The sequence below is a fragment of the Bacillus rossius genome, chromosome 15 (genome assembly GCF_032445375.1).
Source record: "Bacillus rossius redtenbacheri isolate Brsri chromosome 15, Brsri_v3, whole genome shotgun sequence".
Classification (NCBI taxonomy): Eukaryota; Metazoa; Arthropoda; class Insecta; order Phasmatodea; family Bacillidae; genus Bacillus; species Bacillus rossius.
In genome coordinates this window covers 34,903,721-34,930,566 of record NC_086342.1, presented here as the reverse complement: position 1 = coordinate 34,930,566, position 26,846 = coordinate 34,903,721, and the positions used below count along the sequence as shown (strand labels likewise).

The window sequence follows — 26,846 nt, the reverse complement described above, 5'->3', positions numbered from 1 at the left end:
TATATATATATATATATATATTTTTTTTTTTGATCTGCAGCCTCAGCCAAGTGAATTATGTTTCCTATACCTAAATCTATAATAAGCAAGAAGTTTCACTTCTGTCACACATGGACTCCACACACACATTTCTTTTTTCCTATAATAGCATTCTGTTGTGTATGCACATTTCATATGCATCGTGTCTCTCACCCTTATTTTGCAGTTAACAGTAGATGTGCACTTACTCTTACCAGACTGGTACTACCCAACTTAACATTAAAAATCTTATTTTGTATACTTTCATTCTTTTTAATAAGTTTTAATACTTTTTATTTTACTATTTGTGGATTTTGTAAGATCATAAATAATGTGTCATTGACAATATTGCAAGCTTTCTGTGCCAAAAATTAGGATTTTTGGGACATGCATTAATTAATTTTAAAAAAAATTAATTTCGCCATTTATTTATAACCACTCATATTTAAACTTTTTCTGCCTACTGTACACTCCCATTTATCTTTTGTCAGACCAGTCACACCAATCTTTCCCACTACTTGAGCTGATTTTTGCGGATGCCATGCATGTCGTACAGTGTACTCGTCTAACCCTGCTTCCAGCGCACGTTCACCGGCTGATATTCGTCTCCTCTTTGTGTTAAAGAGTGCTTCCCCCAGCAGACTATCAGATCATACCGTTCCTGAGAACCCTCCTTACGTGAGCGATCTTTGTCACATCACCGCATCATTTTCCACGACGTCTAGGCACGTCCCAAGACACGTAGAGCTGTGTTCCTACAGGAGTTGCAAATTTTCAACCCCCCCCCCCCCCACTCCCCCTTCAGGCTTCCCTGGAAACACTGGCCAATGACCCCAAACAGTCAAGTTTTAGGCACAACTCTCTTAACGTACTGCCCCCGCACTCTAGCGGTGATTTCAAGAGTTACCCTGGAGTTTCGAATGCCCGCGCTACGCCACTGCCCTCTGGCGACTTCCGCTGTAGTCTTTTTGCCAGCCACCAGAGTTCTCTCCTGTCCCTCCATTAGCCCCAGGTTGTAACAGATGCCTCGGGCGAGTAAATCCCTTTTTGTTTCGGACACCCCTCAACAGGTAGCGCTAAAATCGGCCAGTGCTACCAACTTCGTGATATCGAAGTCAGAGTTTTTTGTGATTCCCACTCGGAGAACTTCGGAACCTTTCGGTCCGGACGCCAAAGTCTTCCCCCCACCTTTTGATTGAGTTATACCTTTTAATTAAGAGACGCGGCCCCTCCGGGGACACTTCGCGTCGCGATTCCAGACGGAATGCATTAGATTATCGACGGATCGGCGAGACGCACAGCAAGACTTCTGTCCGGCCGTAACCAAAGATGAAGTCAGTTAGACAAGGTAAGCTATCCCTATAAATTCTTTTAAGTAGTTTAGTCCGTTTGTATACAGCATAGTAGTAGTAGTAATTTTTTTTAATAATTTAAATTTTTTAAATTATGGAAATGCCAGCGACTCCCGCGATTCTGCGATCTTCAGATCCGGACGTGCTACGCTTCGGGCTCTAGAAGCTACCTTCCCTGTCTGACAGGTCCAAGAGCCGGATGCGGACCTAGCAGCATTTTCGCACACTCCCTCTCCAACAAACAGGCGCCCTGACACCATGTTGACTGCTGGACTCCGGCCAACGAGCATCAGACCTCCGGTCCTACAATATTTATGAACCTTTGGAATAACATTTAAATTACTACGTTTGAAGAGATAAGAACTATGTAAAACTTTCGTTCTGGACTTTAAGCGCTTACATTGGGATTGTTTGTGCCTCTTTGTATTTTTTTAAATTGAATTTGTTTATTTATATTAAATGAAACCTTAAATATTCTAATTAGGGCCGACCCGTATATTTTACATATCCGAGAGCTTTTTAATTCTGTAATTGAAATTATATTTTAACACATTTTAATACCTCTTATATATTTGTCTCTCATTCATTGAAATAATAATAGAGTAATTATATTCAGACAGAATCACACCTTGTTTCTGTTCATTCCTCATGTCTTTGTGAAACTAAAAGGTCCACTGTGTAATGTCAATAGTAGTATTTATGTATTTAATCTTATTTACCTACACTGCTACAACGTAACTAATAATTATTTCTATTGTAAACACCAATTGGTACTTAACAGGAGTAACTATTTGTGGGTCATTCTCAAAATAACATATATATTGCTGTCCACTTAACTTAAATTATTTTCAAATTACATTTTTTATTTTTCACTTAACTCAGAATGTTGTGTATATTGTTTATTTGTCCTCCATTCAGTATTTAAAATAAGTGAAATTAATTTTAACGCTTATATTTGCTGAAATGCATACAAATTATCACCTCCGTGGACTGTCCCCATAGCAAAACTTAAGTATTATTAATAATTTTAAGGTAAATCCTTTAAATAACTGACCAAATTGCATACAAATCTGAGTAAAGAAAAAATGAATATTAATTATCATTAATATATTTTATTTTTAAATATGAACTTGTGCTTTGTATATATTAATGTTTAATTGTCCTCAAAATATACATACCCTCCATGGATATTACAAAACTACAATAATTTAGCTATATACAGTTGTCACAACTGATTTATGTTGTAAAAGGAGGGAAAAACAGCTGCTATTTTGTTTTAGCTGGTGATTGTTGTTGGTTTACAAATTGTATTTAAGTGCTCATTTCCATTTCAAAGTTAGAATAGCAATATTGTCAAGATCATATCACCACCTCCGTGGTAGCATAAAAAGGTAAGATTAGGACTTAAAAAAATATGTTCTTACAAGTTACATAAAAAGAAACAGTTAAACTGTCACTGTAAACTATTGTTTATTTTATAACCTCTAAATTAAGCAAGTAGGAAGGTATAAATCCATGCGTTCCTCACCTCCGTGGACATCACCTCCATGGACAGCTATTGTCCACGGAGTAGACAAATGTCATCGGAGGTGACCAAACCATGTATAACCTTTTCTACTTGGTATATTTTGGGGCTATTAATATTTAAAACATTATTTATACTAAAATAATTTACAACCATACAAAACAATACAGTAAAAATACTAAAGTGCACATTTTTAAACATAGATATGTACCGTATACATAATGTTGAACTATGGAGGTTGTTTAAACTTCCGCCTGGTAGATTTTAATTTCAAATAAGTGCACGCCTGTTTGAAATTGCATTACTCTTTTGTACAGGTACTACATGCCTACTTTAAATTTGTCCTCGGTTTTTGAAATACTACAAAATTTGCTCGTGCTGAGGTTTTTTTTGTTTGCCAGTCGCTCCACACGGTTTTGTTTTTCAAGCCTTCTCAAGACTCGCAATATTTTCTCTTGATTCCAGGTTATAATGAATCCTAAAAAGGAAATCAGTGTCACAGACATAAAATGTAAGAAAAGAAGGGAACAAAAGCATCGAAGCATGCAACGAGCAAGAGAAAAACTAAAACTTAATCCTACTTTACAAGAAGAAGCAAAAATTAAAGAAAGACAACGATGGCACGAAAGACGGAAAACTGGTAAAGTAAGAACTGTCAGAGATTTAAGTGACAGGGAAAAAAGAGCAGTACGTAAAGATTGGAGAGGAAGATCGAAAAGATACCGCGAAAATAAAAATCAGCAAAAAACTACACAACACTTTGCTAATGTAAATACTCCTCCACTTAGTCCATTGAATGAAGAGGAGGTTTTAGATAATAATCTTCCAAAACCATCTACAAGTAGAGTGGAGTCTGGCAAAAAAAGGGCAAGAAGAAATAGAGACAAATTGCACAAGGAATTGAAAGAAATGCAAGATAAGTATGAACATTTGGAGAGAAAGTTAGAAAGGTACAGAAAAGGAATGCAAAGATTGAGAGAGACCTCAGAGAACAAACAAACTAAAAATGACACTCCCAGAAAAACCATGAAGAAACTTTTGAAAGGTAAAAGTCTGGATGATGTTTCGAAAAGAAGACTTTTCGCCAATGAAGTTATCTGTCAACAGTTGAGGAATAATTTTCACCAAGAAAAATCAACAAAACTTAAGCGCAAGTGGGCAACTATGCTGTCTGGTAAACTGGTCAGGAAATACAAGTGTGTTGGATACGTGCAGTCACTAACTTCTCATAGAATGATGCAAAAAAAAATCAAATATCACAAAAGCAATCTTGTAAATTTTGTCAGAAATAAAAACACTGCTAATGCTGTCAGGGAATTTTTAGAAAAATATAAAAACAGTAGATTGTGTGCTGGAAAAAAAGAGACCATTACAATAGGAAAAATGAAGAAACAAAAGTGTTGTTTGAATGATTCATTAAGAAACTTTCTGATGATGATGAGCAGTACCGAAATATCAGCTATACAAAATTTTGTCACTTCAGACCATTCTGGATAACCATTCCCAATGCCGCTTCTCGTGAAACATGCCTCTGTAAGGTACATGAAAACTTTTCAATGGCAGTTAGAAAACTAAAAATGTTAAAGTTAATTGAAGAAAACTCGACATCTGATGTGATTAAAAGTTTATGTTGTAAGATAAGAAGCAAGAAGAATGTTTAGAAAGAAGATGCAAGAATTGTCAAGCAAAGGAATTAGATTTCTTCGATTGTGAAGATTGGTCAGAACAGATTACTTACGAGAAATGGATAACAATGAAAGTACCAGTGGTTGTTAAAAAGAAGAAGTTTTGTCAAAGAACAATCAAGACAGAAGTCAAGTGTACAAAAGAAGAACTAGCTAATGTTATAAAAACTTCTGTTCATCAGTTAATGCAACATACAGCACCAGTATACTATTATAGATGAAATAAAAAAATCTTTAAACCAGGATGAAGTTCTGCTGCACGTTGATTTTTCGGAGAATTATCAGTGTAAATATGGCAAGGAGATTCAATCAGCACATTTTGGTGGATCTAAACCCCAGATCACTTTGCATACTTCTGTGCTATACTATTGTGATCCAACTTACTGGTCTAAAAACCCATCAATCATTTGTAACAGTATCAAATAACAATCGACATGACCCGGTAGCTATTGCTGCCCATTTGGAACCAATATTAAATAAAATCAAACACATGAAACCTAGTGTATCTACCGTGCACATTTTAAGTGATGGACCTTCTACGCAATATAAAAATAAACAGATGTTTCAAGTCTCTGGATCTTTTTTGTCAGCCAGGCTGTGTGCTAAAGAAATGTTTTGGCACTACTCGGAGAGTGGCCATGGCAAAGGTGTCCCCGATGGAATTGGAGGCTCCGTCAAAAGGACAGTTGATGCCATTGTTGCAAAGGGTGAGGACATTCCTGATTTCCCAACTTTAGTGACTAAACTCCAAGAAAATTGCAAAGCCATCATTGTCATTCCAGTAGAAGAATCTGCAATAGTGAAGCTTGAAAGTATAATACCTAAAAATGCTGAAGTATTCAAGGGAACAACAAAAATACATCAAATAACCTGGGTGAATGGGGAGGAATACCTACAGGCACGAAGATTGAGCTGTATGATTTTTGATCCGAAAGAATTATGCAGCCATTATGGAATTGGTAAAATCAATCTGCTTCACCTCAAAACTGTATCCTTTTGCAAATTATACCAAAAACTTGTTACCTTATTTCTCCTTATGCACTATACAGGCTTAATTAGGGTCTAATTTAATTAATCTACGAAGAAGGAAGTTAGATAGGTAGCGTAAGAGGAACTGCACCAGCTTTTTGCTTGGGTGGATGGAGGGAAAATCATTTAGGAAACACCACCCCAATAAATCAAATGTATCAGTCAGGGATATAACCCCAACTTTCCCAGATGCGAAGGAAACTCACTAACCATGAGACTATCATGCTCGGTCAATTTAAAACAACTTCACTCTAAAAGATAATAGGGATATACATTTTTAATTCGTCATACACACTCTAAATTATTTAATAAAATTTAACTTAGTGGTACTGAAATAATAAATGAAGTCATCATGATTGATACATATATTAATTATAACTTACCTAGGTACTTAAAAATTAATAATTTTCTTAACTTGGGTACAGGTTCTACAGTCAGCAGTGAAGTTTCGAAAAAGCCAAGACTTAGATATTCGGAGGTTTATTCTGAAGATAGTTTAGGAAGTGCTAACCTTAATGAACCATTTCAAGAAGATGAGTATGTGATTATAAAATTTTCAGGAAAAAAATCCACTAAGCATTTTATTGGCTTTATTGAAAAAAAAATTAGTTGTGATGAATTTAACATAAAGTTCATGAGGAAATGCAGTTCATCAAACAATAAATTTGTATTCTCATCAGAAAGAAACTCTGATAACGTAGAAGACATTGTGTGTAAACTTAATCCACCTGTTCTCAACAATAAGTTGCAATACATTTTTGATGATCTGCACAATTTCGATTTGCACTAAATTTTCCTATCTTCTTTTTTTCTACAATTTTGTTATTCATGTGCAATTACATACTAGATTAAAAAGTTTAATATTCTTAAAAAATTTCTGTTTTTTATTCATTTATATTAATAAAAGTACTCTAAACCAGATCATAATCACCTTCGTGGTCAAAACCTGTCACCTCCGTGGACAAGCAAATATTTATACTCCCAATATATCATTAAACACAAAGAAACTATCTCTGCCACTGCTCTGCAGTTAATCAGGTAAGTCTCTAGAACATTTTTAATATAGGGTTTTATAGTGTTTTCACAATATTATATTTATATTATTCACTTGGTGACCCTATTAATAATCAGGCATTAAATTAAATTACGTGCTGTGTTCAGTTAGAGCTAAAAATTGTAATATTAAATGATAAAATTAATTGACAAAAAAAGGTTGAAACCAAGATGGCATCTTTCAGTTATATCTCAATATAAGTAAAAATTTAATGTTATTAGATGGAAATACAAGAAGATATTGTATTTCCAAATTTTACATTCCAAATTTTCCTTTACAAAATATAATCTTTCAGACACATTTTGAAAATTTTCATAACATTATAAAGTTGGGTCTAACACTATTGTACACTGTGGCATATGTCTGACAAGAGAGCACACACTTGAACAAGGGCAGTGCTAATGGCAGAAATTGTGCATTGGAAAGAGAGAGTAAATGCCCATTTGAATGCACACTGCAAATTAAGGATGAAAGATCCTATAGTTACCCTCAACGTGACAGGGGTCACTACGGTGTGAACCATTCAACACCAGCTCTTCACACCTGAGTTATTAATTACAGGAGTTTTGAAACTGTGTATATCGGAGTGTGTCCAAACAACCATTTTGATTAGTGGCTGGTGGGCTTTAGGCCATGTCCAAATTCGCCTGAAATATACACTACTTATACGTACTTGTCCCTGGAATTGACATCACAAGGACTGACTAAAACTGGAAGTGAAGTAATGCAGGTATGCAAGTAACCAATTTTGTACATTAGCATACTTCCAAGCAAAGAAAGGTCACCATTTTGAAAAGAGTTTTGTGAGTTATATTTGATAGATATCGTTTGTACAAGACAAAAAAACCCATAAAATAATTTCCATTTTTTACAGGATTAACATGTTCATTGAAAAAAGTTAATAGTTTAAAATATTTATAAAGAATAAGAATGATATAAATTTAAGTGTGTGTGTGCAATTGGGAGCAAAAATTTACTAATTTCAGTTAAAAAAAATTTCCTGGGATTAATTTTTTTTTTTAAACAACCAGTTTAGCAGGCAGTAAGAGGGCAACATTTATTTATGTCCCAACCTGTTACACAAAGGGTCGCAAGTACACCAATCCCTCGCATAGCACGTCTTCAATTAATGCGAATTCAGTTAGCACGATGTAAATTTTACTGCCCTAGTCTCGAATATCACGTCTGTAAATTTCAGTTAGCACGAAATCGCCACAGGCTAAAAAAAAATCTCGGAAACGACGCGACGTCAGGTATGGAATTCGAGGGGGGAAGAGTGGTTTGGAATGCGAGGGGAAAGAGATGCGCACGCAGATAAACAAACACCGGGCCGTACTGTTGATGCCCGGCCGCAGACCAGGCCGTACCGTTGATGCCCGGCTGCAGACCAGGCCGTACCGTACAGAAACCAAAGCAGATGAAATTGGACACTTTTTTTAAAAAAAAGCAAGATGATATTGTTAATTTCACCCCAGAAAATATTTAACTAACTTTTATGTTTTGTATATGTACATACTGTACATACATATTTTAATGTTATGTTTGTGCTCTAGGGAAAATCTAAATCTGTTTATCTGTTAACTGATTTGTTTACATAGCCGCTTTTATAAGAGGTGTGCATAACAAATTAAATGTTTACATATGGCTGTGTGTTTTAAAGTTATATAAAACCGGTTCTTAATTTCATAAAAGTGTTTTAATGTTGTTAAGTTTTAAACGTAATAACAAAGGATCCAGCTGCTTGCAACAGCAGGCAGACAGACGCACGCGCGTGTTGAAGGTCACGCCTGGGCGGGCAAGCCAACCTGCTGACTGACGTAAATATGTTACCACTTATCTCCTGTTACACTGTGCCGTGTTTTCTTTATCTAACGTATTCGGTGGTAGGCTTAAAAAGATAAATGATATGACATATGCATTTTCAAGTATTATTCTACGCATTTATATTATGTAAAGATTACTTCCCTACACATCTTGGAACACATTAAATAATTTAGCCTTATATTTATGGGGACTAATGCTTCAGAATACGCGATTTCGATTAACACGAACATTTTTAGGAACGAATTAGTCGTGCTAAGTGAGGGATTGGTGTACTGTGTACTTGAAATCAGTCACCGCCTAAGGTCCAAAGTTTGATTCTTGAACTGGACTGGTATTCTCTTGTGCACCTTCTAAGATGAAAAGATGGGTGTTGTGTTGCTTCAACCCCCATACAACCACGGCATAGGCGAACCACAAAAGGATCATCAAATGTGGCCACATCACCATGCTCAAAATCAAAAATTAAGACATTGACGGCTTATCTAGGACATTTCTGTCTGTTTTGGCTGGGAATAAAATGCTTAATTAATTAATTAAATACAGAGGTGCCAATCACTTACCTTAAGTGCACTTGCTGCAAAGAAGCTCTTCCCACAGACTTCACACTGATGAGGTCTTTCACCAGAATGAGAGCGTAAGTGATACACAAGCGAGTTGCGGTGGTTGAACGTACGGTCGCACTGCGTGCACTTCAAGCGGTTAGCTGCCCTGTTCTGACGCTTGGGAAAACACTGCAGCACGTGACGCTGCACGGAGCGTCTACGCGGGGAGAGTTCCAGATGCTCCTCCCTCACGTGGTCAGTCAGGTGATCACGGCTCTCGTAGATGTCCCCGCACAAATCACATATGTGGTCCTCTTCGCTCGTGGGCTGGCCCGGTTGATTGCTCGACTCCATCGCTTGAAGATCTACTTCCGTTGCTCGAAGGTCCTCTTCGCGGTACCACACTTTGTCGACACCGCTCTTCAGGCCCCGCATGAGCGAAGAGGGACCCAAACAATCCATGTCTGCCTCGTCCCCCGTATCACCATCAACTTCCACCACACCTCTTATTCCCTCCATCAGATCTTCGGGCTCACTGAACTCTTCTATCTCCTCTTGCTTGGGATGAGTCACGCTGATGTGGGTTTCCAACGCCTTCTGTCGCCTGAACGTCCTTCCGCACTGCCCGCACGTCAGAGGTGGCGGTATCGCACCGATGGTTTCCGGCACAGCTTCGGGCGGTTTACTGGGCATCGGTCCACTTGTGATCGTAAGATTATTTCTCGAGGATGACAACAACACTTCTTTCAACAAGCTTGTGCCCGACTTGTTCGGGTCTGAAGTCCTATCATCAACAGTACTTTTGGTAATGGTTGCAGGCTCATAGTGAAACTTGAGGTGCTCAAAGAACTTCAACTGGTTCACGATACCCTTCCCGCACAGTTCACAGCTAAACATTTTTTTGGGAGATGTATGCGTGAGCCAGTGACTGCGTAAGGCTGCCTGGCTCATGAACTGATCCCCACACGTGCTGCACTTGTGGAGCTTGGCAAGACTGCAGTGCGACGGGGAGGACGTTTTCTTCATGTTCTTGAGCTTCCTCGGGATGCGCTTCTTGTGGGGGAGAGACTTCCGCGAAGACCTCAAGTCGTTCTCCACGTCATAGTCGGAATCGTTATCGTCCTGCATGCCGTCGTCGCTCTCCTCGATGATGATGTCGTCGTCCAGGCCCTCGCACTTGATGCCGTACTCCTCCCGGAGCTGCTCGGAGAGGGAGCTGACCTGGGGCGGGGGGAGCTGCAGGCCGTCGTCGGGCTTGCCGAGGAGGTGCGGCCGCAGGTAGCGACTCCTGGCGCTGAGAGACCGGCTCGACAGGGCCTTCTTCAGGGGCGGGAGGGGCTGGTCCAGCAGGGCCTCCTCCTCCACGGCCTGGATGTAGCTGGAGACCATGGCCGACACGGGCTGGCCGTGCTCCGCCAGCGACACAGGCACGTGGACCTTGGACGAGGGGGACAGGAGGCCGGGGGCCTCCGGCGAGCCCTGGTGGTGCTTCTGCTGCTGCACCAGCTGCACGGCGACGAGCGCGGCCGCCAGCTTGCGGTCCTCCTCCGTCAGGCCGTGGCTCAGCAGGTCCTCCGCGTCGTAGTGCTCCGAGATGAAGTGGGACGCGTGCGCCTGCGCGAAGTCCGACACCGCCGTGCCGTTCGACACGGGAACCATCATGTCGACGACCATCCCCCCGTGCACGACGTGGTGCTGTATCATCTCCGAGCTCATGAGGGCGCTCGAGGTGGCATCCACCTGGAACAAGCGACAGAGGTACCTCAACCAACCCACAATCAAACTACTTTAGAAACCTTTCAAAGTGAAGTCATTTCTCATGAAACTCCCATTAACTACCTACAAATAGAAGTAAAATAATAAATAATAATATTCGCTTATAATTCTTCAGGAAAGCATTAGAAAAGGAGGATAATAAATTAAAATATGACAAACATGGGGCAGAGAAAAAATGATGTGAGACTTACAATTGAACGAAATGACTAAGGTTATAAAAACTTTTTTATTTATTCATATATATATATATATATATATATATATATATATATATATATATATATATATATGTGTGTGTGTGTGTGTGTTTGTGTGTGGACACACACAAACATATACATACATATATGCTTAGGATAAAAATAACAGCTGCTTGGAATAATTATGTGATGTGACATAACCCCATGGGCACTAGTTTAACTAGCCTACTCACAAATTTGTGGCATGAAGATTTTTCCAATGAAAAAATTAGACAGTTTATTTTGGGACCAAAATTATTAACATGTAGGGTTTTATATATATATATATATATATATATATATATATATATATATATATATATATACACACACACACACACACACACACACACACACACATATATAAGGAGTTAGAAATGGGGCTATTTACAAATATATGCCTATCTTATCTATCTCTGGATATTTTTTTTTAAATTTTGAAGTGGATGTTGACGGCTGTGATATTCTGTCAGTTAATTGCATGTGTACACTCAGCTATTATATAAACATTTTAATATAATAAACCATACTATGAAGTTAACTACATATTAAACCCTACATTGACTTTGGTTGCAGATAAAATAAATTCCACCAAACAGAGGGAAACTTTGAAGGGCTTTAAATTCCAAACTAAAGCCAATATTCCAAAAAAGATAAATACTGGTTTTTATATTTGTCTGAAGATACCATGTACCAAATTTCATCCAAATCTTAGATGTTATGTGTATCTTGGCTGGATGATGAGGTATGATTTACCCAGCACACAAAAGTACAATCTCTGGACGTGCAGTTTCAATTTATGGACCTAGTTTCGGGAATGGACGCTGTCCTGTGGAGCTCTCTCAACTTACTTTGCAGTGAACTGATTTGTTAGCATCAAAAGTTATATCTCTTGTTTTAATTTCACAGAGATTCACGTGTGCCCTAAACATTTTTTTGAGCGGTGGACTTAAGCCCTTTGTCCCGTAACTATCTCATATCGCACCGCTTGTTTTACGGGCAGGCCCACTAATTTGATACAAGCCGACTGTGGGGAATTTTATTTACCCAAGTGTCAGACACGGTTGTGTATCAAATGCCACATTTAAAACTGACGTTTTTGTGCCCGGTAAAATCAGCTAAATTCATACAGTGCCAATTGTTGAGACTTTTCGTGTAGCTGAATGTTTCAGTGTAAACCTGGCTACAATAAACCAACAATTCAACCATCCACCAGTGAGTATCATTCCAGCATCAACATCCTTTCTTTTTAGCCAGTGTTGGTCGGCTGCTCAGTGTAGGGATGTGCTCACGGGCCTCAACACATGAGCCAACTCGCTGGTGTCGTTCGACCGCGTCTGCGGTGGGCCACACAAGGCAAACTGTCCATGTATTTGCCTTAGCACGTGAGACTACTCTGTTAGAGCTAGTGCCGGGCAGATTGGACAGATTGGAAATATCTGCCACATTTCCGCACAGCTCGGAAACAACACCAGGAAGCAACCCAGGTTACTGCTCTTCCCACTTGTTGCACAGTTTAATTAACGTTTTATTATGTTGTCTGATCATATCCAGTGCTATGGTTAGGTTCCTGGCATGATTTAAATAACATCTTTTTTTATTCCATTTAAGAAGTATTCCTTTGTTTGCCATATGTTTTAATGATCATAACTTACATATTTCATGCTTAAGTTGTTCTGACATTTTTTTCACTTTATGGTGATAAGCCCCTAGGAGTTATTTTACCTGTTTGTGTATTTATGCTTGTTATTGGAATTTTCTTTTGTATTTTTTGCCAGTGTCATTTGTCTGAAGGCAAACAATTGTGGTGGTTTGCCAGATGTGTAATAGAGAAAAAAAAGAAAGAGAGAGATAGAGAGAGAGATGGATAGATAGAGAGAGAGATAGAGAGAGATATAGATATATATAGAGAGAGAGAGAGTTCAATAGCAGTGAGAAAGGACTCTGAAGTTAGTCAAATGGTTTCGCCATGTACCATGATTGGCTGATATTTATCCATGTATTTTTTTAGTGGGGAAATCAGCAGGTCTCCTGTCCCAGGAGAGACTTTAATTTGATCATGTTATTACTACAGTGAATCAGAATAGATTTTGTGATTTTTTCTTGTAATTTTTGCCGGAAAAGCCTCATTGCGAGAGTTAGAAAATTTGAATACTGATACATTTTTGTGAGTACAAGGCTGTGATTGGCTGGTGAGGCTACGCACCTGCCACTTCCGGTGGTATGCATTTGTGTGTAGCCTCGACAGTCAGCGTCTGTACTAGGTAACGTCAGGCGGTGGCTCAATAATAATATATTAATAGTTTGAAGAAAGAATTTTGTGGCTAGGGTCCGGACGCTACCTTTTATATAATCAATCTTTTTCGTAGTTTGGAACTTTTATTTAGAATTTTTCTGACCACAGTCTCAGGTATTTAGCCCACGAGTATCAAGTAAACATTGTTAATTCTTCAGAGAACATGAGTACATGGGCTTGTATCATGAGTTGCACGCAACCAAGGAATTTACTTGCAAACTGTATTTTAATATTAAATTTTCGGTACCTACAAACAATGAACGTTTTTATAGACATCAGTGAAGGTGTTTTGTTCGACTTGTCTGCAAATTTGACGTTTGTTCTGTGGTCTGAAGATGGCGACCATGACTACTTGTTAATATTTGTGTAATATTAATAAAATAAAATATATTAATATCAGTTTATGCCCAAGAGACATTTCGGCAACCAATTGTTTACAGTAACATTATCTATTTGAATTTAAATATTTTTTCAGCACTTAAATGTTCTTATGTTTAAGGTAGTAAAGAGATCTGGATTGTTACAAGCATGTAGGTTTCAGCACCTAGTTACTAAATGATCAACTATATCAATGTACTCAACTAAGAAAATAATAACATTAATAATAATAATTTCTGTTACCAATGACTTATCAAGAGAATCCACATCAGCAACTCTATGAATACTGATGTACTGCGAACCCATGATGTCTGACGAAGTATCCGATACTGTCTCTCTGTCGCTAACTTTGAGCGGAGATGTTGTGGTGGCAATACTGAGGTTCACCACTTCTGAACCAATGTCAGGAACCATTTCCACGCTCAGAAGCTCTTCTGGAGTCCTTTCTCCAGGTTCATTCATGGTCGATGGTGGTTGTTCAACTTTCATTACGGTCACATGGTTCTGAAACAGTGACCCACACACTGAAAACAGTTTTGCTTTGTGATCCTAATTGTTATGTGTAAACTACTTGGATTCTTATCCAAGTAACAAAAAGAAACACAAAAAGGGTTAAAACATTGGGCTTACAAAGAATATTATCCAGTTAAGCTGGAGTCATAGTGTCATGACAAAAACGACATTACAAATAGTTGTAACACATTCCAGCATGACAGATTTAATAGCAAACAGTCACAATACCTCAACAACATTAACACTACAAACTCTATTATAGCTGTCTGCAATTCTTTCAAACCAAATGTGTGTTTATAAAATGCATAGAAGAGAAAAAGAACATGCTATCTCAGCCCATGCATTTTCTTTTTTTGGCTAATTTCGGTCATCCTTCAACCCAATGTAATATAAAATACCATTAGCCTGAATATTATCAATTAAAAGTTCTTCGCTGAACTTGTCCATACTTAAATTACCACTTGACCAATGTACAATAATAACAATGAATGTAAACACAATGTATTCGTTTACATAAACAGATTAGCGCACACTACAAATGTGAAAGTGTACCCACAAGTAAAACCAAATTAAGTTTTTCATCATAAAGATTTACCAAGTACCTAGGTAAATATTTTTGAAATTTAGTTTTGTAAGGTTTTCGTTTGGCTTTCCGTCGTATGGCAAGACACAACAACAGATATTGAATCTATTTCTTGCGGGACATCGGGGCGCGTATTTTGTAGGTGTCAACGTCACTGCGACCTTGTATTTCATTGGCTACTGGGCGTGTCAAGCCTGTCAAGTCGTCCCTGTCGTGGCATTGTGGCTCCAACTTTATTCTTAAATCTAAGGCATTGCAGAGATCCTGGTGGTTCAGTGGTCAGGTCACTCGTATCCGGGGTTGATTCCCCACTCAGTCAAGCACAGATTTTTTACAATAAATATTGGCAGACTTTGGAGTGAGCCGATGGACTTTCTCCGGGTACTAACGTTTCTCCTATCTTCTCATTCCACTAATGCTCCGTTCTCATCCATTACCTCTTAACGTCTATAATGTCCCTGATCTCAAGACAGGAAACTCTAATTCACGTATTCATTCTCAGGCCTTGAAGACTTCAACAGGGATCGTACAAGTATCCTATTTCTTGATACACAAGAAATTTTTGATTTTGTTCAAGGCTTCAAACTAATGATAAGACCTTTGCTTTTAACACTGCCTCAAAGGTACCTACACATCTTAGCATTTAATAGACAAAAATTATAACTAAACACTTTGTAACTTAGAGGTAATTTTGATAAGCCTGTCAAGTTGGCGATTACTTTAAGATTAAAGGATCTCACTGGCATAAATATACACAGGAATTCCGCTTTCACAATAGCAGTTTTCGTAATAGCATTGCCAGTCTCATTACTTGATTTACAGAAATAGTACAAGAAAGATTCATCTTTCATTTATTAAAACCATGACACATGAAAAATTCATCTTTCAGTTATAAAAACCATGGTAGGAACATGAAAAAAGTAATCGTTTTCTTTTAAAAGCCACGTTTCTCCCTCATACTATTCCATTTCATAATGAGAATACTTTTCATATTCAATTATATTTGTTTAAATATATAATGGGAGGGGGTGGGGTGAAATTGGTCGCACACCAACAAATGTTCTGGTTTAGAAGGTTTAGAAAAGGGGAAATTCTCTATGTGCAAGTGGCACCTTAAATTGACAATGACAAGGAGACATTCTTTCATTTGGTTCATTAGGATAAAAGAAATTTAGCTTGCCTGCCTACATAACTGACCTATTTGCCAGAGAAAAAATTATCAAAATAATTTTACAAAGTTATGTTTATTTAATCTAAAAGCAATCTTCAGTGCAAGCAATCTTAAAGAATGCTAGCCATAATGTGAAATATTCTTTTAATAATTTTAATGATTTTTGCTTAGTGAATAGTGTTCATTGCCAAGAGATCACAAATTAATATTCAGCAGCCAAAGCACATATGCCCTAATGGGAAAAAAGTTTGTACCTTTTAATATAAATAAAAATTAAAGAAGTTTTAAGGAACCCTTCCAGAATTTTAATGACTATAGATCTACAGCACTATCAATAAATAGTTCACATTGTCATAAAACAATAAAGTGGGACATGTTGCATATTTTAATATTTAATATTAGATCCGCAAAAATATTAAAAATTGGTATATCAAGCTGTTAAACTTATTGTAGACCATTTGCATTAAGGATTTAGCAAAACCATTGGTTTAATACACATCCTCAAACTTAAAAATCGTAAAATGTTTTGGTCACGGATGGACAATAATTTTTGACGTGACGTCTAATAACTCGATGAACGCCGGCTGCACGCACAAAAAAGTGTCCCGTTGCGCACATTGTCCCACTACAATGTGTCCTGTTACGCCCATTGTCTTCCGCGGAAACAAGGCACTCGTTAATACATATTTTCCTTTTTAATGATATGATTAATCATATTTTCCTTCCTTATTAATGAATTATAAATAAATTTTCGTGCCTGGGGCCACAATTGCATATCATTTTGAGCACTGGAAGACATAAAAACGTAAAATATTCTCGACGAATTTTAATCTCGGCCCCAGCGCACCACGAACGTCTGGGTTGGAGATTAAAGCCGAAATTCTTTCTTAAACTTACTAATACGTATTTTATTAACTGCAAGGGCATTTTTATTAAATTATACGTTTAATTTCACGACGAACAAACTTCGTCATTAAGTGTGTAATTGAGAAAAAGTGTAAAACATTCTTGACGATCTTGAAGTTAGTATAAACATGGAGGCCGACTAGCAGCAGACAATATATTTTAAATTTCCCGCCTATCACTATAAGAAATAAACATGGCGGACTACATACGTTTTTAAAACTTCCAAAACACTAAACAAAATTTTTATAAATATATATACAACATCTGAAACTATTATTACCAATATGGCCTCATGGCCGTACGGTAAGCATCGCTCACTACCAATCCAAAGGTTGACGGATCAAATCCCCGCCACAGCTATCCCGTCATTTTTGTACTTGTAAAAATAAATACGGCGTGCGTGACACTACAAAAGTAATAAACATTTTTGAATCAATGAGTGCAAATAAAAGTAAATTTATCAATTAAATTTTAGATTTCATTTCACTCCTTTGTATCCATACAAAATAGTGATAATTAAATAAAAATGGTTCAATTTTATTCATAAAAGTATGCAGAGGTAGATTTTATCATACAAAAGATAGAAAAATTAAAAAAAAATTACTTCCTCAAAGAATAACATATTAATGCCTAAATGGTTTGGTTGCAAAAACCTATTACGGCTCAGTCTCAGGCCAAATTGGATATTTCATTTTCTTCTGGATCAATCATTTCATCAATGTTTTGTTATGACGTCACGTTAAACTATCGTCTGTAAACAGACTTTACAAAAAAAACAATTTTTTTTATAATTTATTAAATTCCAATTTATTTATTTTTTTTTCAAATATTTCAGTGTAGGCCGATGTAACTTTGTATGAGTAAACATACGTACTGTCACGGAAGGACATTTTTGTCACGGAAGGAAAGGACCAACCAAATTTATCAACATTATCGTTTCCTGTTCCCTCCTATTTTCCTCTCCATTTTCAATACTGAAAGCTGGAGGTTGAATACTAAGTTTCAGAATATACATTTAATGCAGCAAATTTGTTAAATATGGCAAGTTTATTCCACTGTAATTTCACATTTTAAAGAATATACTATTCAAATTTAAATAGTTAGTACACCAATTGTAACTATAATCTTTTAACATATTTTAAAAATGAGTGTTTGAATATGCTTACATTTCTGTCTGATATTTTACAGCTACACATTCTTTGAAAAATGGAAAAATTGCTTTATTTTACATTTTTATAACTTTACTACTGATGTGTTGTTTGTAGTAAACAATGGGCAATACATGTGCTCAACAGATGCAGAAATGCAGAAAGAGGCAAAAGATACTTTCAGAAAAAGGAGAAATGCTGCATATAGATCGTGAAAGGAAATAATTAAAGAGAGAAGAACAAACAAAAAAATGGAGGCATTTTTAAATTAAGAAAATATGAATGAAAAAGGAAAAAGGATGCACAAAAGAAAATAAGATAACAAAACTGCACAGATCATACACATCTTTCTCAAAGTGCCATATGTAAAGCAACTGTTTGAGTGAAAAACCTCATTCGCCAAGGAAACATGTTGAGGTTCTTGGAAAATTTGCTATGATTTTTATAACCAAAAAAATTGAGTAGGCTAAATGTTTTTGGATATAGCAGGGCAATGTGGAAGTCAGAAAGACTTTGTGACTGTCCAAACTGCAAAATGTGGTGTCAGAAACATATTGCTTGTGAACTTACTGAAGCAGTCAGTATTTTCAAGAAAGAATCTAGTGATGTTTCATTAGGGTATTCCAAATTCAAATCTTTATGCCCTGAACATATAGTTCCTCCTCTAGTGTCTCTTGCAGATCAGGATGTGTATGTAGTTATCATGGAAATGCTGAACTGCTTATAGCCTCATTGTGGAAGTTCCTTCAAAACTTCCCCAATTCTGTAAGCAAAGTGCTTTCACAAACGTTTTGACACAAATAACATTCATAATGTAGACAGAGAATGCAATCACTGTGGAACTTCAAATTTAGACTTTTATTTTGATGACACTGAGTTCAAAGGAAGTATTTCCTATTATAAGTGAGGAACAGAAAATTTCAGAGTTTTACACCAAGAAATACTTATAGACATTGAATCAGTATAATTTAAGTTTTACCCACAATTCCAATATCTTTCCTGGCACAGCTACAATGCTAAAAGGCAACATAGTGAACTGCAAACTTTATAAGAAACACTTCCAGAAAACAAAATAATTATTTTGGAAGACTTCACAGGAGATTATTTAATTGCATCAGTCCGAAACCATGCAGGCTCACTGGAGTTCACCCAGTGTTACAATTTTCATTGCGGTAGTATACTGCAAATTTGAATGTCAATTACAAAATATTTGCTATGCAGACTCATTGATGGCTCCTGTTTCAATTTGATTTTTCTCACTACTTTTCTGATGGTGCAGCAAGCCAATTCAAAATCAGATATAAAGTATGTGATCTTCTTTCCCATGAAGAATACTTTGGCTTTCCAGCTGACCACAGTTACTTCGAAACGTCCCATGGAAGAGGGCCCCATGATTGTGTTTGCAGAGAAGTAAAGAGAGAGATATTAAGATCTGAGCTTCAAAAAACCATTATAGTAAATGGAGCTCAAGATTTTACAAATATGCTTCTGCCAAATGAGTAAAATCTATTATTATATTGCATGTTCCTGAAAATAAAATACCAGATATTGCATGCAAGCTACAGCATCGTTGGGAAAGTTTTCTCCCAGTGCTCGGACTCCGTAAGTGTCACTATGTAGTGTCAGCTGAAAATGGCAACAGTGCTTTTAAAGTGTTTTCTGGATGGGAGAAAAATTGTGTATGTTGTGAAATTATTGAGAATGTTAACACTGTTAACTACCAGGAAACGATGAAAACTCTCCAGAGACATTGTAACAAAATGTTTGGAAGTTAAAAGCTCTGAACTACGTCAAGAACTCAATGTTTTGTTAGTAGCGTATAATTAAAGAATTATTGTCTCCAATGTTTTTCAAGTAATGGGGTTGAAGGTAATAGACAACAAAGGAAAATAATTGGAACAGACAACAAAGGAATATAATGAAAGTGATATATTTAAAGTTTCAAGAAGTGATTTTTTGGTTTTACTCCTTGATCCACTAATGGAATGTCAAATTGGTAGTGATAGGGTTATTTACAAGTTTAACTCAACTACTGATGTAACTGAAGTTTAATTTGCTTCTAACATGTGTTTGTTCATTTTGTTATGTAATTATACTAACAGTTTATTAAGCACTTGAATTTTTAAATAATAATGGGACAAAGTTTCCTTCAGTGACGGTACATAACTGAAATATGTAAGTAGGCCTAAACCAAAACCATAAAAATTTGTTGTATGTAAAATTAAGTTGTATGTAATATTAAGCATAGAGCCTTGTTATATTAGTGTTCTATTCAGAGGGGAAAAAAATTTTTTTTCACAGAATAGAGAACAGTACCACCTATGTGATTTTTTCCTGTCCTTCCATGATGTTGCATATTAAAATTTTAATAAATTAATTCTACATATATTAAAAAGAAAACCTGATGCCAAACCATTTCTATCAACTTAAATTTTCTTGTAAAACATTTACCTAACTAATATTTATAATACTCAGAAATTATTATGATTGAATAGTCAACATTCTGTCTTTCCATGACAAAAAATATTGAGTCCTAACCCCACAATAAGTAAAAAATTTTAATTTATCGTAGTACAACAATAAAGAAGCGCAAGCACAATGCGTGCTTTAGAACCTAGACAGCATTGTGGAAACACCAAACGTGTGTGCAAAATATTGCTTGCTGCCAGAGTCCAAAATAAAAGAATAAAAAATCCACAGTACACAATGTTAATTTATTTATGCCACTGGAATTAAATGCAAGTAAGGATTTGAATAGGATCATTAAAAGGGCCCTTGAGCAATAACTATAAAGGGATTTTTTTTGTGTTTTTAAATCAAGAGGCGTACAAACCCTGAGTAAGGCTACAAAGAACAGATTTTAAAGAGCTGGCCTAGATCTGAATCAGAGTGATCCTCTGGATACAAAGAAACTAAATAAAAAAAAATTGGTTGTCTGTAAAGTCGGTTTACGGATGATAGTTTAACGTGACGTCATAACAAAACATTGATGAAATGATTGCATACTTTATGAATATAATTGAATCATTTTTATTTTAATAAAAAAAGAATAAATACTTGAAATTATACTAGTAATCACATTTTTAAAATGCAAGAATTATTAACCTTTATTGCCGAAACTGTTGTTGTAATAAGCAATGAAAACCACATTAACTTTTCACTTCACTTTATAAACAGTCGAGTGGAAGAGAGATAGATGCGGCGCAAGCGTACAATGAGCGTAACGGGACACAGCGTAACGGAACAATGTGCGTAACGGGGCAAAAATGTGAAGATCTCTGCCAGATTTAAATTTGAAAACTTGGGATGGAAAGATATCATGCCTTATTGAAATATTCTTGCAATGGGAAGATTGATTTAAATAATTATTTTGGGCAAGCACCATTGCACTGTAGGTAAGTATGTCATAGAGAAAACCATCCAAAATCAGCTGATGTCAAATGTTAAATCTAAAGGCAGTCTGTCTGTGTCTGATGATGGGAATAGATCTCAGTTCCCGAAATGCAGCAAATGTTTTGCATTGAGAAGGCAACTGTGTTCGTAAGTGCTGTCAGAATACCTGTTTAATTTCATTGCTGGTTTTGCATGTGCATCACTATATTGTCTGTGTGTTGTGTGAAGTTGTTATTTGTATGTATTTACTGTTTTTTTTGCAAATATGTCTTGTCATTGTCAGCTCACCATGTTCATCTGTGCTGTGATATTGTTCTAATTCCTTCGAAGGGAATTATCTGAGCTGTCTTTAGATTTCACAATCTACATCTGCTAATTTTGGATTGTTTTCTGTGTATTTGTGTGTTCATCTTTTTTTGTCCATCTATGACTTAAGTGCAAACTAGCAATGGTGAATGTCCAAATTAGCGTGTATCAATGCTGGGGTTTAAAGAAATTAAGCCGTCATGACCGTTAGAAAATCATGTGGTTACCCTTAACAGCTGCTACATTTCTCACTACTAAAAACTAGAAGGTACTCGCTATGCATCAAATAATCCTGAATCATCTTAATGGTAAACATAAATGGTTTTGGGTGTAAAAATAAAATATTAATACACAGATGTTACAAATTGTATTGATCTTTGATACTTTCCTCGCTTTTACAGCCATACGCTGTGTATGTTCCTTGTATGTTTTGCAGACATAGCCAATTAAGTAGGTATCACACAAATTCCCCACACGACACAGAGTGTACTCCTGAATTCTCAACAGAGCAACGGCATAAAAAGACAATCATCTGTGTTACGGTACGTCACTGATCAGTTGCAGCATGAAGTCTCTCGTCTGTGGGCGAAGAGGCAGGCTTGCATGCTATGGCAGTGAACCACTGTAATGTACAGAGCTGGCCATTTTTTTCTTAACAAATATCCGTTTCTTTTGGTAATGTTCTTTTTTGTTTTAAGCTAACACATTACACCATTGTTAGGTACAAAAGTAAGTTGTATTTAAGCCTGCTGCTATTGGACACAAGCTCGGTTGCATTAGTCCACCCTACTTTACTCTTACCATTCTCCTAGCTCAGGGGTCGGCAACCTTCTTTTGAGTCGGAAGAGCCAAAAATTACAATTTACAAAGTTTCAAAGTTTTTAAAGAGCCACAAAAAATTTTCTTGCCAACAATAAATAGTACTTGCATAAATAAAGTTTTTTGATAAAAAAAACTAATCTATTTATTCATAAGAAATATTTATTCATATATAAGTAGTGTTTTTTCACAACAAATTAGATAATATATGGTCTTATTAGATAATAACTTATTATATTAGTAAAAAATTAAAACAATAAAACACTTACTTACAGCACTAACTTGTACTTCAATAACAATAAATTGTGCAAACACATTCAATGGGAGCGTTGGCTTTGCATGGTTTTAGAAAGATTGGATAAATTTGGCTCATAACTTGTGGTTTTAAGTTTCAAACACGACTCTAAACTTTCATTTGTTAGTTGGCTTCTTACTTTACATTTAATTATATTCATGCAAGAGAACGCTTGCTCGCACGAATATGTCGATCCGAAGATAGTCAGCACTCCAAATGCCAACTTCTTCACCTCACTGTAGCAATCAGGAAGACTATTCAATGCGTCGAATATAAGTGCCTCAACTCGCGGCATTTCTTTTAAAGCTGTCCACTTTTGTTGCGTTACGTACATACATTTCTGAACCTCCAACTCTTCCAACTTTCTTTTCAACTACGTAAATTTTCTACTCCACAAAGCTTTACTTTTTAAATCGAATAATTGCATTTCTAGAGATCTAGTATCAACTCCAAATGGCTCAATGTGGATTTCATTACCATTTGTGTTCAGAGGATTTACTATGAATGCTAGAGTGGTTTTGTTGGTTTTGAATTGAAATCTGTGAGCAAATTCATCTTTAATTTTTTTTATAACTGTGCTGAAGTATTTCGTGTCAACAGTTGCACTGGTTTTATCAAGATATTGCTTTAGAAATTTAAAATGAAGTAATTTACCGCTCTGAATATCTTCTGCAAAAATAATTAATTTTTCTTCGAAACTAACCTATTCTTCTACCAAAACATAGGCTGGGTTTCCCTTTCCTTGCAGTTTTAGATTCAGCTCATTTAATTTCGCTGTGATATCCACCATAAAGTAAAATGTTTGCAACCATTTGCCGTCATCTAATTCAGGGTGATTAATTCCTTTTTCATTGAGGAGTGTATTTATTTAATTCAAGCACAAAGCAAAACGTTTCAACACCTTACCTTTGGAAAGCCATCGCACTTTATTGTGAAGAAGGAGGTCAGAATACTGAGTCTCCATTTCGTTTAAGAATTCTTTAAACTGACGATGGTAGAGTGCTTTTGACAAGATGCTGTTAACAATCGTGATTACCAAATTCATGACCTCAACTATTTCGGCCGGAAATAATTGGGCACAAAGTGCTTCTTGGTGTATTATGCAGTGAAACGTAAGAATTTCGTGGTTTATTTTACTCTGAAGAATCGTTGTTGTCCCTTTATTTTTCCATGTCATACTTCTGGCTCCATCAGTGGCTATTGAAACGATTTTATTTAAATCGATCTTATTATCTTCGAGGCATTTTTGCACGGCATTCGCTATATCTTCCCCTCTAGTTTGTCCCGAGAGTGGTAGAAATCCTAGAAGTTCTTCTTTTGGACCTTGGGAAGACATATACCTAACAAAAAGGGCAACTTGTGCCGTGTCTTTTATGTCGCAAGACTCATCTATAGCAAGTGATAAGGAAGAAGCCAGTTGAATGTCTTCCACCTGCAAATATGTTACATTTGAAGAAATGTTTGCCTTTCTGTCTTGTACTGTTTTAGCGGATAGTGGCAAATCTTTGATTTTTTTCAAGATTTCTGGTTTGTTTTTGAAATCACGAAACAGTTCTTCAGATGAACGTATGAAGCAATCTTTGACATACTCACAATCTGTGGAAAGTTTGCCTTTTATTGCGATTTATAGTGATGCCGCGAAGCTTGCCAGATTAACATTACTTGTAGATTGCGTCCAGTTACTTAACATGGAACTTGATTGCTGTTTTTGTTTTTGGAGCTCGTCGACAGCATTTTTTCGTTCTTCACCGGCTGGATATTTACTAGCAAACTGAGTATGTTTTGTAGTGAAGTGTCTCTCTAAATTTGATTTCTTATTGTGTGCGAGTTGTTCGTGCAAATGAGACAGGTCGGAAGGCCATCTGAGTTGCATATGAAAGCGAACGACTCCGTCCAATCCGGATTGAATTATCGATGCCCTTCTTCAGTTCTTCTCTTTTTTTTTGTAGATGCCATGCTTGCGGTGAAGCTGTAATAAAGAATTTTTAAAATCATTATTTAGGTATCCAAAACAGCAGATGACAAGTTTTGCAATTATTAACTATTTTAATAAAAACACTTTCGCGGTAATATCAAAAAGTGTACTTTGTTTCTTTTTTGACACTTCTTATTGACTTCAAAAAAGGAGTTAGATATATTATTTTTAAAAAAATGTATAATATGTATATTAAAAATATAATACTTATTATGTTACCTAGCTTTACTTCGGTGTTTTATTATTATTATTATATATGTACATACATACCCCTGAGAAGATAATTCGCTTCTAACTCTTCTACTTGAAACAACAAGCTATACGTCACAGCCAAAGCACTGGTGAAGATGCCAAACTGTCTTGCGTCGAAACGAATTAAATCCTACATAGAAACATCAGACGACGGCGTTATTCGAGAGCTTCCGACGGACCACAGAACAAGGAGGGAGATATAGAAGTGCGACTGATATGTTGCAAACTGAAACCATGTTTGCGCGTCAAGTGGCGCTATCTTTTGGGTGGGCCCGTAAGTACTAGTAAAACGAAAACCTCGGGCGGATGGATAGCTTTAAATTGATAATTTAACTGCTTGATGACATATTGTTTAGTAAAATATAACAAGCGTGGAAAAAAAAAACAGGCTTACTACTGGTTTGTAATAAAAAAAAGTATTATCTGTATAAATAACCTGGTGATGCAGTATTTCTGGTACGGAACTAAAGAGCCACAGCTTCACATCCAAAGAGCCGCATGTGGCTCGCGAGCCGCAGGTTGCTGACCCCTGTCCTAGCTAATACTCTCTCCTCATCTATCTATCCCATTTGCTAAACGTTCTTATGATTAGCAAGTTCTGCAACTGTTCCGTATCACACATCCCAGTTTATCCCTTCATCACGATGTCAAGACCCTGGACATATTGTTTCTGTAGTACACAATAATTGCTATTTTTATTTTAATAAAGTACATTACATAAAAAGATCCTGGCCAACCAAAAAATACAATACATATCACAACATAAAAATTTGACCGTCAGGTCTTATGGAAATTTATTCTAATTCTACTCAACTTACAATCATAATTGATTGCTATATGACAGTTTTTGTTATGTCCAGGATCTTTCGATGTACTAAATTAAAACAGCAAGCATCATGTGCCACTAGATCACTGTATTCAGGACCATGCCATAAGGATGAAGTGATAAACGTGGATATGCAATATGGAACTTTTACCGCAAGTTTTTTCCACTTTTGATTCTCATTCTCACTCTATAGGTAACCTTTTCTGGAGTCCTCCTCCTCTTTACCCTGAGACAAAAACTTCCCCACCCTTCCACCGTACTCATTACCTGATATGTCCTTACTTGTCTCTCTGTTTGCCTAACCCATTTCCTTAATTAGCTCTGATGGCTTTTCTTAATATTCTATTCTCCTCCAGCTCGCCTTCACCCACCTAGGTCTCTCTATCTCTCTCTCTCTCTCTCTCTCTCCCCCCCCCCCCCCCCCACCAACATCCTCTCAAGCACCACTGCATTCAGATTTCGAACTGCTGCAGTACACTGTTTCATCCCCTTAGTCTATAGAAATATTCTTGGGTATTTGACACTTTTGGCCACTCATATCCCTTCTCCAATTATATCTTAATTCACCGTTGTTTTCTTTCTGAATTTAACTAACCTTTATTTTCATTCTTCCAAACTGTTCAAATACTCTGCATCCCCATGTAACACATTTTCATCCTTATACCACTGACCATGATAAGGAGAAGTAGACCCTGCATACAGCCCTGTGGCTACCCTGTCAACCTTCACCACTGTTCTCTGCTCGTAACATGTTATCGGTTTGTAAGGAAATCCCTAATCTACTCATAACTCTCCCATCCCTTGCCTACACTTCAATCTTAATCAACTTTGCATGCAGTAGGTACTTTATCAAATGCTTTTGCAAACTTAATGAAACAGGTATCTTTAAGCTTTCATTGACCCCCTAAAAAATCCCCCAGCAAGCCTGACAACTGTCTCTCACA

At 36.6% G+C, this 26,846-nt stretch overlaps 1 protein-coding gene across 1 annotated transcript in view; it reads right to left on the bottom strand.

Moving 5' to 3' along the window:
* Positions 1-26,846, bottom strand: part of LOC134539189 (zinc finger protein 37-like) — a 48,424-nt gene that overhangs the window by 20,917 nt on the left and 661 nt on the right. Inside the window, exons 2-3 of the mRNA XM_063380955.1 lie at positions 13,959-14,219; positions 9,048-10,769 (exon numbers count right to left, since the gene is read on the bottom strand). Coding sequence (XP_063237025.1) covers positions 9,048-10,769; positions 13,959-14,204 — 1,968 coding nt within the window. The 5' untranslated portion in view covers positions 14,205-14,219. The remainder of the gene's footprint in view (positions 1-9,047; positions 10,770-13,958; positions 14,220-26,846) is intronic.